General features: G+C 43.0%; 1 protein-coding gene across 1 annotated transcript in view; it reads left to right on the forward strand.

The window, feature by feature from the left end:
- Positions 1-13,358: 13,358 nt before the first annotated feature.
- The window catches only part of LOC124623000, a 252,638-nt gene continuing 251,179 nt past the window's right edge, over positions 13,359-14,817 (forward strand). Inside the window, exon 1 of the mRNA XM_047148790.1 lies at positions 13,359-13,408. Coding sequence (XP_047004746.1) covers positions 13,359-13,408 — 50 coding nt within the window. The remainder of the gene's footprint in view (positions 13,409-14,817) is intronic.

Raw genomic sequence — 14,817 nt, forward strand, 5'->3', positions numbered from 1 at the left:
TTCATCCCGCATTTCTCTTAGATAGGAATGCCCTCTTTGGCAATGCTAGTCTGCTAGTTCTATGTCCGTTGCTTCGTCCGGCATGATTTATTTTGCTCCGAAAGTAGTAGATGTGCTTCACTTACTAAGCGTTCGTTAATTTGACATAATTTTACAGCTAATCTCATTTCTACTACCCCTGATTTCTTTCGTCGTTTTGCTTCCCGTAGTCTGTGCTGCTTACGCCGTTCCAATCAACAGGATCATTAATTATTACACATCTTTACTGACGATAGCTTTGTTGTCAGCGAATCATCATTTTCGTTGTTGATTCTTCGTTGTACTGATTGAACTGTAGTGGCTTCTTCGCTGTACAAATTGAACTGTAGGGGAGAAATCTCTTCCTCCAAGCACTTCTCTTTTCATTCTTCCATTCATATTGTTCCCTCTTGGATCTTGCACATATCGCGTATTACACATCTTCGTCCACATCTATTACCTTTTTTTCTGAAAATTTGGAACATCTTGCATCATTTTACGTTCTCGAACGCTTCTTCCAGGTGGACAAATCCTATGACGTTTTCTTGATTATTGTCATGTCTTGGACTAATACGGGGAAAAAAGTCAATAGTGTTCGAGATTATCCGAGATTAAAGATCGCCCGGTTAGCCGCCCGGTTAGCCGTGCGGTCTAACGCACGGCTTTCCGGGCGCAAGGAGCGCCTGGTCCCCGGCACGAATCCGCCCGGCGGGCTTTTGTTGAGGTCCGGTGAGCCGGCCAGTTTGCAGATGGATTTTAGGCGGTTTTCCATTTGCCACGGCGAATGCGGGCTGGTTCCCCTTATTCCATCTCAGCTACAGTATGTCGGCGATTGCTGCGCTCCGGCCGGTGGGGCCGTGCGGTTCTAGGCGCTTCAGTCAGGTTCGAATCCTGCCTCGGGCATGGATGTGTGTGATGTCCTTAGGTTAGTTAGGTTTAAGTAGTTCTAAGTTCTAGGGGACTGATGACCACAGATGTTAAGTCCCATAGTGCTCAGAGCCATTTGAGCCATTTGATTGACGCGCAAATAAGTTCTCCACGTACGCGTACACCACCATTACTCTAAGACGCAAACATAGGGGTTACACTTGTATGGTGTGAGACGTTCCCTGGGGGAGAGGGGGGGGGGGGGGGGGGGGTCCACCGGGGGCCGAACCGCACACTAATCCTGGGTTCGGTGTGGGGCGGCGGAGGGTTGAAGTGAAATGCGGTAGTCGTCGTGGGGTTGTGGACCACTGCGGCTGCGGCGGGGACGGAGCCTATCCGTCGTTTCTAGGCCCCCGGATAACATACAACACACATACGTACAAAGCCACGAAAGTGTACGCCAGAAAGTGAAGATGAGGAATTTCCTTTTCACTTGTAGCACTAGCTAGAGTGACCAAAGTGACGTCTCTAAGCTGTGATCAAGGAGCAGACTAGTGAATTTTGGAGTAAGAGTGTGCCTCGAACAGCAGCTATGAAGAGTGCATTACAATGTAGGTGTATCGCTGCAACGGCGTACGGGCTTTCACGGATGACTCCATCAGTCTCATCAGACTTTCCGGTTTTCTCCTTTTGTCTTAAGCAGGACAGGGCACTCACAGTAAGTCGTGTTACGGCTTGCGAGTATTACGATAACATTCGACGCTGACGCAAGGCATAGCTCCACTGGCGTGGGAATCCCTCGCCACGCAATATCCGCCGGCGCTCGCGCGTCGTCGGTAGGCCTCGGTTCCGATAAACGTGTTACCTCTGTGCCCGACGCAGTTCCGCTTTTAGTTTTATCTCAGCTGAGCGGGCGGGCGCCGCAGTCCCTTTCGTCCGTGGAATGCGGTCAGACAAGGGTATGGCGTTCATATCTTCGACAAGGAAGCTCCTCCAGTCCGGTTTCGGCATGATCGTCCTTGCAGCCCCAAGGGAAGTATCAATGGAAAATATACGAAAAGAGTGCCTCAAATAGTTTGTTAATATAAAAACTCGAAGCTTTTGCACTTAAAAGGTGGCTTGGGGAAACTAACAATTATTATTCTCGAGTCAGAAACATACAAATTTACAGTAGCCATACAGATCAATATATATATATATATATATATATAAATTGTATTTATATTACATGTGCCCAGTACTTTGCAACCTCCAAGGCTCATGGAGTGGCTTGAAGGAGATCAGTCTTCGTGCAGGATGTGGGGCACAAAAGGCACTGGAGTATGTGGCTTGTGGTTTGTTCTTGTCCACAGTCGCAGGACGTATCTTCTGATATGAAGCCCCATCTCTTCAGGTTGTCTCTGGATCGTCCAACTCCTGATCGTAATCTGTTTAAAGATTTCCACACCAGCCAGCTCTCGTTGTGTCCAGGTGGTAGTTCTTCAGCTTCTGGCGTCTGCAGGTGAGGCGTCGACTTCTTCCATAACTCCAGCCTTGCCTTCTCTGGTCAAATGGTGAGCTTCTCGGATGTTCTCAGGAAGCTCTTTGCGATCTCAGCCGTTGCTGTGTGGATTATGTCCGTGCAATGGATGGGCACTGTCCTGTTCCACTTTCAGTCTCTCCTTGTTGGCAGCCACTGTTCTGCGTATCCATGGTGGCGCTATTCCAGCCAGGCAGTAGAGCTTATCAGTTGGGGTAGGTCTTAAGCAGCCTGTGATAATCCTCCAGGTTTCATTGAGAGCAATGTCTACTTGTCTGGCATGAGATGACCTGTACCAAACTGGAGAAGCATATTCAGCAATAGAAAAGCACAGTGCCATTGCAGAACAGCGAATAGTTTGTGGATGTGATCCCCACCGTGTCCCCGCTAGTTTACGAATTAGATTGTTTCGAGCGGAGATTTTCATTTTGGTATTCTTGCAGTGACATTTATACCAACGACCAGCCATTGACCCCAGGCACAAGGAGATTCTTATATGCAGATGACCTAGCCCTTGCTTCACAGAGCTCATGCTTTGAAAGAGTGGAAAGAAACCTGACAACAGCACTTAGAACACTGTCAAGCTACTACAGTCGGAATCAACTCAGACCAAACCCTTCGTAGACACAAGTTTGTGCCTTTCATTTAAGGAACAGGGAAGCTAATCGTGAGCTACATCTTGCATGGTCAGGCATCCAACTCCAGCATCATCACGTACCTAAATACTTGGGAGTCACTCTCGATAGAACTCTGATATTCAAAACTCAGTGCAAGAAGTAACAGTTGACGATATGGCAATCGAGCTTTTGTGTGTGTGTATGTGTATTTTTAATATTTAAGTTCAGAACTCTAATATCCGACCAAGTTTAATAATCTTAAATAAGGCCGTTTATCCGATAAGCGTTGTTACTGTTTGGTGGAGTGTTCGCCTGTCACGTAAGGTGCCTGGCTTCAGTTCCTAGCGAATTTAAATTTTTAAACAGGGGTGGATGCTCTATGAGGTAGGTATTCGAAAAGAATGAAAAAAAAGAAACGAAAAGTAAAAAATATCTAAAGGAGACTCGATGTAACCAATACCGTTTTACAGCGCCGCCGATTTTTTCCATCTTTACGGAAATTTTTGTAGAATATGCATCTTCGATTAAAAATTTGAATCTTTAAGGACTCAAACCATCCCCCTCGTATGGTAGGCGAGTACTCTGCCAGAGAGCCACACGAGTTGTCGACATATAGCCCTCACTTTAGCGCATTAAAACTGGTAGGTAGCCTTCAAAGTCGATTTTCTCGAGAATTTCTGAGAGTTGCATCGAACTGCTGCGGGAAATTGATATTTGGGCTATGAACTTCATGTACCATAGATATAAAAATTTCGGGGGTGTAACTGAGAAAAAAATGTTAAAGATTTGAAATTATGTGTAAAGTTTGTTGCGTGTCACAAAGTTCTCGCGTTCTCAGGGACTGGATGAATATAATCTGGGTGTTCGGGCGTCATTTTTAAGCCCGCCCCTTTGATAGGTAGATGGTTCATACCCACAAAGTGATTCTTTTCAGACAGTAAGTGGTAAGTGTATCAGGTTTGGTTGAAATTGGTCCAATGGTTTCGGAGGAGATTGTAGCATACACACATACATACATTTTTTTATAGTATGTCTTGATATCGTTTTGCATCGTGACCCAATTTTGATGAACTAAAACTTATATGGTGCCCAAACCTATATTCAAGTTGCGTTCAAACAGACAAACAGAAATCAAAATTTTAGTAAAGCTTTAAATCATGATGTCCTTTTTATCATAATCGGATTTTCATGAATTAAAGTCTATACGGTATTTCAAACTATGCTCAAGTTACCTGCGATAACCCCGTGAAAATGTGTTTGGTAGTTTTCGAGATTAGCGTCTTCTGAAACAGGCATGACGATTTTACAGGTTTATTATTAGTACAGATGATAGGTGTAAGTGCTACTCTGAAATGAAGAGGTTTACTTTCCCTTTAATTAGATCTTTGTCCGGATAGCAAATATTATATTAATTTTGTGACACTTTTCGCCCACTGCCGTTCTCCAAAGGACATTGAGGAGATTGATACGAAATGTGTCATCAGTGCTGTTTGGACAAATTACCAGTTCTCAGCTATGATTTTTACCGACATCATTGACGAGATAATCTTCTACTTAATTGTAGCGATTAGCATTATGCTATGGAAGGTAACACTGGAACAAACCTAGAACACACATCTGTTTTTTTTTTAAAAAAAGGTGAAAAAATTGATATGTGTACATGCTGACCATTTACACGTTTCTTTCTTCGTAAATCATGATTATTTTTATTCTGCAATTCTGTATGGTACCATACAGAATTGTTAAGGAGAAATATCTTTAACTTATATCAGAAAACACTGCGAGTAATTTTGTTTCTTTGGGCACATTATCAATGTTAGGTTCGTTAAAGTATAATGTGGATAATTTTTCCTCTCCATTTTTCCTTCTATTTTTGTGAATATCTCTATTACTCTTAAATTCAGTTGGATTGTCGAAAGTTGATTTAAAGAATGAATAAATGTTCTGCGAGGCTGTTGTTAACATTCCCAGTAGCTGTGTGGCATCCTGCAAGATAAACATGTGTGAACCCACACACAAAGCTAATTTCTCTCTTTTGTGCAATGATTACTTTTTATGTAAGTGATGGTTCACCCAAGTAGACTGGTAGATCATTAACTCAAAGCAACAACAGGAGGTAGCCAATAATCGAATGCTGGGCGACTTCCATTGTAATTTCTACCTTTGCAGATGATGTGATGTCTCTCTTTGTATTATTCAAACAGCCAAGGGTATCTTTCTGCACTGGCTATGTATTCAAATACTACAGTATCTTCTCAAAAAATTTAGAAAATTTTGTAAGGTGTGATAATGGGTGTTAGTTACAGAGACCTTACAATGGAAAATTTTAATCTCTCTGTGAAGACACCCTGAATTAATAATGAACTATATAAGCGAATAAGAACATTGTGTATTACAGACCCAGAACTTTTTACTCTCATTGGAGACGTTATCCATCTAGAACAAACTTCTACTTTTCAACATCATGATGGTCTTCCTTATGTCAGATAGGCACAGGAAATTAATTTCTGTTTCACTAAACGCTTCTGTATCTCTTCTTTGGTGTACCGGTACTGTTTTACTTTATCTACTGAACTATTTGTACCACTTGTTTTGAAAAGGAACTATTAAAAAGGAATAATTACACATGAACTATCTTCCCCAATGACCCAGTTTTCTTTCCTTGCCTCTTTAAAGAATATAGAATACTGATTCGATTTAACTGCCTGATGTATCAATTTACTACAAGAAGTGTATAACCCTAGATCTTTCTTTACGAGTTGTCAACTGTCTATAGATGAAAGTACTTCTGGATCGGCACTTTTCTGGATATATTGCGCCTGTCCCTTTCCCTTTGTGGAGATTCTCTGATACTTGTAGTGATCTAAAGATTTCTTAGCGACTTCCTAGCATTGCATTAAATTTTCTGTTTGGGAAAAGTAATTAAAATGAGTAAAAGCTCATTAAGATATAGATTTAATTTATTTATGGTCATTGTAAATAACCTATCTTTATATGACCTCGAGAAACTATGATACTCATTTTGATAACGTAAAATGCCAAGGGCTCACACTCAGAATTAAATGGGGATTGTATTTCACAATTATATTTTATCAAGTAACTGCAAAGCTAGGAAAGCTGAGTAACAGCAATAAAAGACACCAAAAATGAACAATGGAATTAATTCAGATCATGTACAACTAAAACATTATATTAGTGGGTGCAACACATTCCAACAGCTAATACGAGGGGCGTTTGAAAAGTCAAAACTCCTCAGGAGACTAAAGAGAAGCTTGATAAACATTACGGTGACTCTGCACCTTCGATAGAACAGTTTATAAGTGGTTTCAAAATTTTCAGAGTGGCCATATGGACAAAAGTGATGCTGAACGTTCTGGACAGCCCTGTGGAGGTTACGGCTCCTGAAATCATTGATAAAATCCATGATATGGTGACGGATGACAGAAGAGTTAAGGTTCGTGAGACTGCTAGTGCTATGAGCATCTCGAATGAATGGGTACATAATATTTTGCATAAACATTTGGACATGAGAAAGCTATACCCAAGATGGGTTCCACGATTGCTCACGCTTGACCAAAAGCGGAATCGTGTGATGTGTTGGAAGGATGGTTTGCAGCTGTTCAGGAAGAACCAGTAGGACTTTAAGCGTCGTTTCGTCACTGTAGATGAAACATAGATACATTACTACACTCCTGAGACCAAACAACAATCTAGACAAGGGGTTACCAAGGGAGAATCTGCACCAAAAAAGGCGAAGACCAGTCCTTCGGCAGTAGAGGTTATGGCGACTGTCTTTTGGGATTCGCGAGGGATACTGCTCATCGACTATCTGGAAAAGGGTAAAAATGTAACAGGTGCATATTATTCATCATTGTTGGACCGTTTGGAAACCGAGCTGCAAGAAAAACGCCGGCAATTGGATTGCAAAAAAGTTCTTTTCCATCACGACAATGCACCAGCACACACCTGACCAGTTGTGGTCGCAAAGTTAATGGAAATAGGATTCCAACTCAATTCACATCCCCCCTATTCTCCAGACTTGGCTCACTCGGATTACTATTTGTTCCACAATTTGAAAAAATGGCTGGCAGGGAAAAGCTTTTATTCAAACGAGGAGGTGATTGCGGCAACTAATAGCTACTTTGCAGACTTGGACAATTCCTATTATTCGGAAAGGAACAACAAATTAGAACAGCGTTGGACGAAACGCATAAGTCTAAAAGGAGACTATGTCGAAAAATAAAGGTTTTTCACGTAAGAAGTTTTTATTTTTACACTGACTTTTCAAACGCCCCTCGTGCAGGGCAACCACTACAACCTGCATTCCAAACATGTTCCCTTCTTAAACAGATATCAGTTACTGTACAGAGAGGATCACACTCTTCAGTGATCTAAAGCAGACATAAAAATAATTATAATAAATGTCGTAAAATAGAATAAACAATTAAAACTCTTTACACTCTAAAATAAAGGAATACTTTAGTGAAAGGTTCCTTGGTAAGAGGCAGTGAAAACGAAAGACTTACCAAGAACAAAGATACAAAAATATATTTCCTTTTTTCAAATAATTTGAAATATTTAAAAAGCATTTAGCAAAAATGAAGGTGCCTGATCAAATATAATTTTAAAAAGACTGCAGCAATAACCACCAAAATGAGTAATGAAAATGCTTAGCGGCACTCAGCTAAAATATCGATGAGATCAGAGGACAGTCTGGCAACACAGTATTCTACTAGCAGTACACAACTTGAACACAAGCACTTCCAGACACCATCAAGGTATTAAACAAAGTTAATCACTGGTATATATCAATACCAGAACCTGACTAGTTTCTGCGTACTAGACAGGAAAGTAATCCACTTTCTGCTTTGAATTCTTCGTTCTTTTCATACTATGAAAATCCACAAGCAGTATGGCGGAATTAACAAATAACACATGCTACACTTATTGCACTGTTGACCTTTAGGTAATCCAGGCAGTACATTCAACAGTGCATAAACAGCTCGTAATCTCGATGGAAAGCAAGCTAGCCCACCATGTGTAACACTTTCACACCGATGCTCTGTTTAGACTCAAGACCTAATTTGAAACTCCACTTTACTTTCAGATGACACTGCGAACATACGCTAATAATACTGTCACCGAACTTCCGTCTAAGGCAACAGTGTACTGATCACACAACATAAATTCCACATGCGAATAGCTCCTCCTCTGTCCCACAAGATTCACTACCTCTTTCATATGTGTTAAGTGACAAGACCACCAGCTCCGTGTTTTCCCATAACTTTCTCTAACTCTTCATTTTCACAACCAGTCTTGGTATTGAGGTCTCGCATCACAATTTTTAAGGATTGTCCATAGAAGTTGTCCTTTTCTTGGGTGTTTCCTTGTTCTGCAGGTGCATAACACTGCACAAGATATGTATTTCTTACTTGGGTCTTGAATTGTGCTGTAATAATCCGATCTGAAATTGGCTTCCACTCTAATAAGCTTCTCCTTGCTTCTCTTGTCAGTAGCATACCCACACCATTTTCATGGTCTTCTATTTCCTCTTTCCCCGAATTCCCCAAAACCATTCCATCGTGTTTCACCCAGACCGAGAGTCGCAAGTTTGTACAGTTTAATTGACTATAAATGCTTTTGTGTTGGCAAAGGACAGTTGCCTCAAGGTGGCCAGGTACCACGGCAAGCTCGTGCCATGTTCATGGCCACAACTGAGGAATACTGTGCTCCCAGATTTGATGGGATCTACAGTCGTTTTAGGCAGAGTGCTTCATGTTTTCCAGGTCCTTGTTGTTCCATAGGAGGTCCAATCTTTCTGAGAAATACATTTAACAGATAGCAAGAATCGTTCTCTTCTTCCCTTTTGTCTGTCTGTGACTAATTTCCTCAGACTGGAGAAGGTATACCAATGCCACCAGAAGCATCCCTTTGTGGACCACCAGCTACAAGATAGGACAGACCTCTGTCCCTATCTATAATGAGGAGAGGGAGGAAGGTGGAGGGAGCATAAGAAGGCCTCCAAATTGGTTAGTTTGCAAGCACCCATCGAGGAGAATGCTCTTTCGGTAATTGCGCCCTCTGCAGCCCTTTGGGATGACGATTTTCCCCTGTACATATGTTGCTTTATGATCCGTTCATTATGAGTGCTGGTTTTTCACAATTTTGATGTGCAACTGGAATAGTGATGCATTTTCCATTAGTTGCAGTAGTGTGTATTGGCTTCGATTACCTGGGCTCCAAGGTGATTGTCGATCTGATGTCAAATAGGGATAGATACAGTCCTCAGCTGTATGCTTGCTGGTGACACTCTTATTAAACTCATCTCTGTCCAACACCAGCATCTTGTCAGTAGAATATATTTCCCACAAAAAAAAAAATCAAAATATAGATAATACCTTACACCTCAGCCATTTTTATGTCAGTTTGTGGGTGCAGGGTAGAGTTTGAGTGCTTCTGCCACTAGTTTTGAGTCGTATTGTGAAACTTTTTCCAGCAGGATATCATTTATTGTATTGCGATTTTCGGCAGTCCTTGTGTAGCGCTATGCATATAGTTGTGTAATTAGGTTCGATCTTTATGATTAAATACGTAATTAGGACTGATCTCTACTTCAGTTTACCAAACAAAATAAATGAAGTAAACTAACCTAATCTTCTTCTCCTGCATCTGGGCAGTTTCCGCGTGTTGAGGGTGCACCAGGGCTTTCCATCCAGAAGAACCAGTGTTAGAGTTCCAGAAAGGGCACCGCCATTTTTAATTTTCCGCCAATTCCCAGGTGGGAGGGGGGGATGGGGGGGACATCAGTACAGACATGGGACAAAGAAATTCCTGCAAAAATTCGATATTCCCGCCATTGCAGTAGGAGGGGCACAGGGAGGGGAGGGATGGGGGGGGAGGGTGCAGGAACCCACGTGCTGGCTGAGAAAAACACATGACGTCCTTCGGGGGGGGGGGGGGGGGTAGGGGGCGTGGTTGAGGGTGGATGACTAATTGATCAGTTTCATTAATTTGCATATCAATTTGATATCAAAATTGCCCTCTGAACCCCAGTGCCCTACTAATTCACACAACTCAAAAAATTACTGACCTATGAATACAATATCAATTTGTGATCTGGGAACCCACACAAACAAGTACCTGATACAATGAATGTTGACTTTTTTCTGTAAAATCTTTATTGGGCAAGTTCACATATAGGAAAACAGACTGCTAGATTTATGCCGTTTCTCGTCATCTTCAGGTCTGAAAGTTATGGAAATGGAGGGTTACATTGCACTTAACATTAACACTCTAGCAGGTGCGCTGTGTTTTATAACACGAGCGGGCTCGCGGCACACTTTGTACACATGTTATGACGAACTGCCTGTTTGGTTCTGTATCGGGTTATTCGGACGATGTTTGATTGATGATTTTTCCGACGTTTCGCCAGCACAAGTACCTGGCACTGTCACAGCTCTTCTCTGCCGCAAGAATTTCCTTCTCGGTGGATTTTACTATGTCGTCGGTCTCACACAGCGTGCTCTTTGCCACGGTCGATTTCTCCACCTGCCCCAAGCTGCAATGCCGCTTTTGTACTGCGAACCTGATGTTGGTTGATCGTCCTGTCATTCCAATGACTGATCGTCCGGCCATTACAACACAAACTATTCCTCATGTACATGGTATGTGGTTACATGAAAAATATTACTTTCGAACTCGTACTTGTAACTCGAGTATGTAATGAATACAGACAAGTACTGTTATCGTGCATTGAGAGTGACGTAGAAAACATACGTACTGTCTGGGGACAGCGACAGTCAAAGTTTCCATGAGCTGGTAGTAAACCGACTGACCCATGTTAAGTGCCCAGGCTCAGATGTGAAGAAAGCGGCTGGAGGTGGCAACACAGTATGATACAATTTCTAGTAGTGTAATAGATAATATCCAGTTAAGTTATAAAATGAAAACAAAACAGTTAAAATTACAATTGTTGTAATGAAATTACTATAGTGAAATGGATAAAATGCATAAATATAAATATGAAGCTGCGCAGATGGAAATTCTAGCAGCCAGCGCAACGTTATCAAACTTTTTATTAAAATAGAAGAAATAATGGTATAATAATTGATTCAAACCTATGTAACAATCGTTTTGGATATTTGTAGAGAAAAGAAACCACATTAGCATGGATTCGATTCAGATGATACAAAATATAAAGACGACTACTATACTTGATCGTGATGTAGCTGCAATGTCAATGTACATGTTAATGATGTCCCTGATATAAGACTGAATGATACACAGAAATAGATAGTAGCTGTTGCCTTCATGCAGCTAACAGCTGAAATCTAAGTTAAGATAGAACGACACAAAATGCTCCTACAATAATGAAGATTTAAGTAATGTGAGCACTTGGTTTGCAGAGTTATTGTAGCAGTCAAAGCTTATTCAGAAACACATCTAACAGAGAATATGCAAAGATTATCTGAATGTATATATCACTGGAAAATTATGTTTCAATTTTTACTTATGCATTTATTTATTCATTGCGATACCGTAGAACAACTTAAGAATTGAATAATTTACATTGGAGTAAAGAAAAGCAATCAGTTAAAATGTCATATGCTACTGCGAAATGTATAAGCAGAGACAATAGAAGACTAATTTTAAAATTAGTAATAAAGAAATAATATGTTTGTCTTCTTGGGTGGATAAAATAATGTCTATTTGATCTTATTTTACTGTTTTGTTGGATGTTGCCCTGATTAAACATGTGTTATATGTACTGTTCTCTTAAATAAATAATTATCCGTCTTAGGATTAATTGCGTCGGGAAACTTATTCAGAGTTACCAATTAATGATAGATATAATCAGATAGTTTAAAACGGAGTCGATTCGTTTCGTGTAATAATTTTAAGTGTCATTTGGCTTCAGTTTATTCACTAACGTTTTAAAAAATGAACCTGCAGAATTAAGAGACGAAGTCAGAATATTACAGTAAATGAGATTTTCATGAAAAGAATACTGTTTAATATTCACGTGGTCGCGCCATTATTAAAAGCGTAGATTCCATACAGATTATGGGCCTAACTGATATTTTCTAATTCCATGAAAGCTGAATGAAAACTCCATTCCTATCTGAAGTCTTTAATTTAAAGGAGGAATATCCACTACGGTCATTACACATAGAGTTGTAGTGAGGACAAAAATTAATTTTATTTTTTTATTTAATATGGACTGTACTTTATCATAAGGAAGGATGGGAACTATTTCTTCGTTAGTAGTAGTAGGCTATATTAAACATAGGACGTCACTGCATCGCTGTTTTGGAACTCTTCTTTTTGGCCACGTGTCCTGTCCAACGCATCTTCAGTCTCGCTATTCTCTCGCCAGCATCATAGACTTCCGTTCATCTCCTTATCTCTCCGTTCCTGATCCTGTCTTGCAGACTCGCTCCATACAGTGCTCTCCCTATAGCCCTCTGACAGACCAGGAGTTATTTGCACCGCGCATTGTGTCAGTGGTTCGTGGCTGCATATTGTTACTGGCCAGAGGCAGTTGTCAGAAACCATCCACCCTAAATTTATGAGGATAGTCGGTTTCCGGAGATAGTAACCAAGTTGCTCAAATACCGTCCACGTGAGGCCACTCTGCCGGTTGATCTCTGCTGTCTGGTTGTGTATTACAAGTTGAATTTTATATCCCAGATAAATTTATTCAGTTGCTAGTTCCAGAATACGGTTATCGATGCAGACTTATTTACAACACTTATGACTCGGCTCTTTTGAAGATTGGTTTTGAGGCCTACGACTTGGGAAGCATCTTTGAGCCCTAAGGTCATTGTTGACCGTTTGTGCCGCTGCTAAACAGGATGCTATCGTAGCCAAAGCTAAGATGGTTGAGACGTTTTCCACCTATGTTGATATCATGCTGTTCACAGGACAGACGCATGAACACATCCTCCGGAGCCAAGGTGAGTAACTTAGGTGAGTGATGCAGTCTTCTTTATTTTCCATGTAAATGTGGATATTTTATGAACGGCCAACACACAACAACAGAGAGTAGCTATGCAGTTTTTCGTGGGCATTCACTAAAGGAAAGCACCGAGGCGCAACTTGTTTCCTGAAGCAGAAACGCCTGACGGCAGCCAAAAAGCCGGTCTTACGCAAGACGGACCGATGGAAAAGTGCGCTTGCGGAGGCCACGTTATTACTCGAGATGCGCGGAGGCGGGCCTCATGCTTCGCAAGACGGGGAAAGGCGGCGCCGCCACAGGGGAGCCATCACGGCAGCCCCACCCCCTGGAAAGGGCGCCTTCTACCGGCGTATAACAAGTAGTGGCGCGCTGAATGGACATGCGGCCGGCCGTCGGCTTTGAGGGCCGCTGCCCGCTGCCTGCAGCGAGGTGAGCTGAGGTGCTCCAGCGCACAGCACGCTCCAGCGGCGAAGCCACGGAGTATCTGGTCAGGGCTGCGCCGGCTGGTCAAAGCCGGCTGCGGGATGTGATGGCCGCCTCGGCCCTATGAGAAACTTCTGCAGATCAGGTCAATTCCGGGAGAAAGCTATTCGCAGGGCACCTACCTTGCCCATCACATTCATTTCTCCCTTGTCCGTCTCGGCAAGCAGGGAGGCATGTACTTTTCAGTGTACACAGCTGGAAAAAATGCAACAAGGACAAGGTTATTTTATTGACAAGTGAGGAGACACGCAGTGTGTCAGTGTAGGATGATAACAAATTCACATCAAATGAAACACGCGTTGTGAGGGTTCAAATGGTTCAAATGGCTCTGAGCACTATGGGACTCAACTGCTGAGGTCATTAGTCCCCTAGAACTTAGAACTACACTCCTGGAAATGGAAAAAAGAACACATTGACACCGGTGTGTCAGACCCACCATACTTGCTCCGGACACTGCGAGAGGGCTGTACAAGCAATGATCACACGCACGGCACAGCGGACACACCAGGAACCGCGGTGTTGGCCGTCGAATGGCGCTAGCTGCGCAGCATTTGTGCACCGCCGCCGTCAGTGTCAGCCAGTTTGCCGTGGAATACGGAGCTCCATCGCAGTCTTTAACACTGGTAGCATGCCGCGACAGCGTGGACGTGAACCGTATGTGCAGTTGACGGACTTTGAGCGAGGGCGTATAGTGGGCATGCGGGAGGCCGGGTGGACGTACCGCCGAATTGCTCAACACGTGGGGCATGAGGTCTCCACAGTACATCGATGTTGTCGCCAGTGGTCGGCGGAAGGTGCACGTGCCCGTCGACCTGGGACCGGACCGCAGCGACGCACGGATGCACGCCAAGACCGTAGGATCCTACGCAGTGCCGTAGGGGACCGCACCGCCACTTCTCAGCAAATTAGGGACACTGTTGCTCCTGGGGTATCGGCGAGGACCATTCGCAACCGTCTCCATGAAGCTGGGCTGCGGTCCCGCACACCGTTAGGCCGTTTTCCGCTCACGCCCCAACATCGTGCAGCCCGCCTCCAGTGGTGTCGCGACAGGCGTGAATGGAGGGACGAATGGAGACGTGTCGTCTTCAGCGATGAGAGTCGCTTCTGCCTTGGTGCCAATAATGGTCGTATGCGTGTTTGGCGCCGTGCAGGTGAGCGCCACAATCAGGACTGCATACGACCGAGGCACACAGGGCCAACACCCGGCATCATGGTGTGGGGGGCGATCTCCTACACTGGCCGTACACCACTGGTGATCGTCGAGGGGACACTGAATAGTGCACGGTACATCCAAACCGTCATCGAACCCATCGTTCTACCATTCCTAGACCGGCAAGGGAACTTGCTGTTCCAAC

The sequence above is a fragment of the Schistocerca americana genome, chromosome 7 (assembly GCF_021461395.2).
Source record: "Schistocerca americana isolate TAMUIC-IGC-003095 chromosome 7, iqSchAmer2.1, whole genome shotgun sequence".
Lineage (NCBI taxonomy): Eukaryota > Metazoa > Arthropoda > Insecta > Orthoptera > Acrididae > Schistocerca > Schistocerca americana.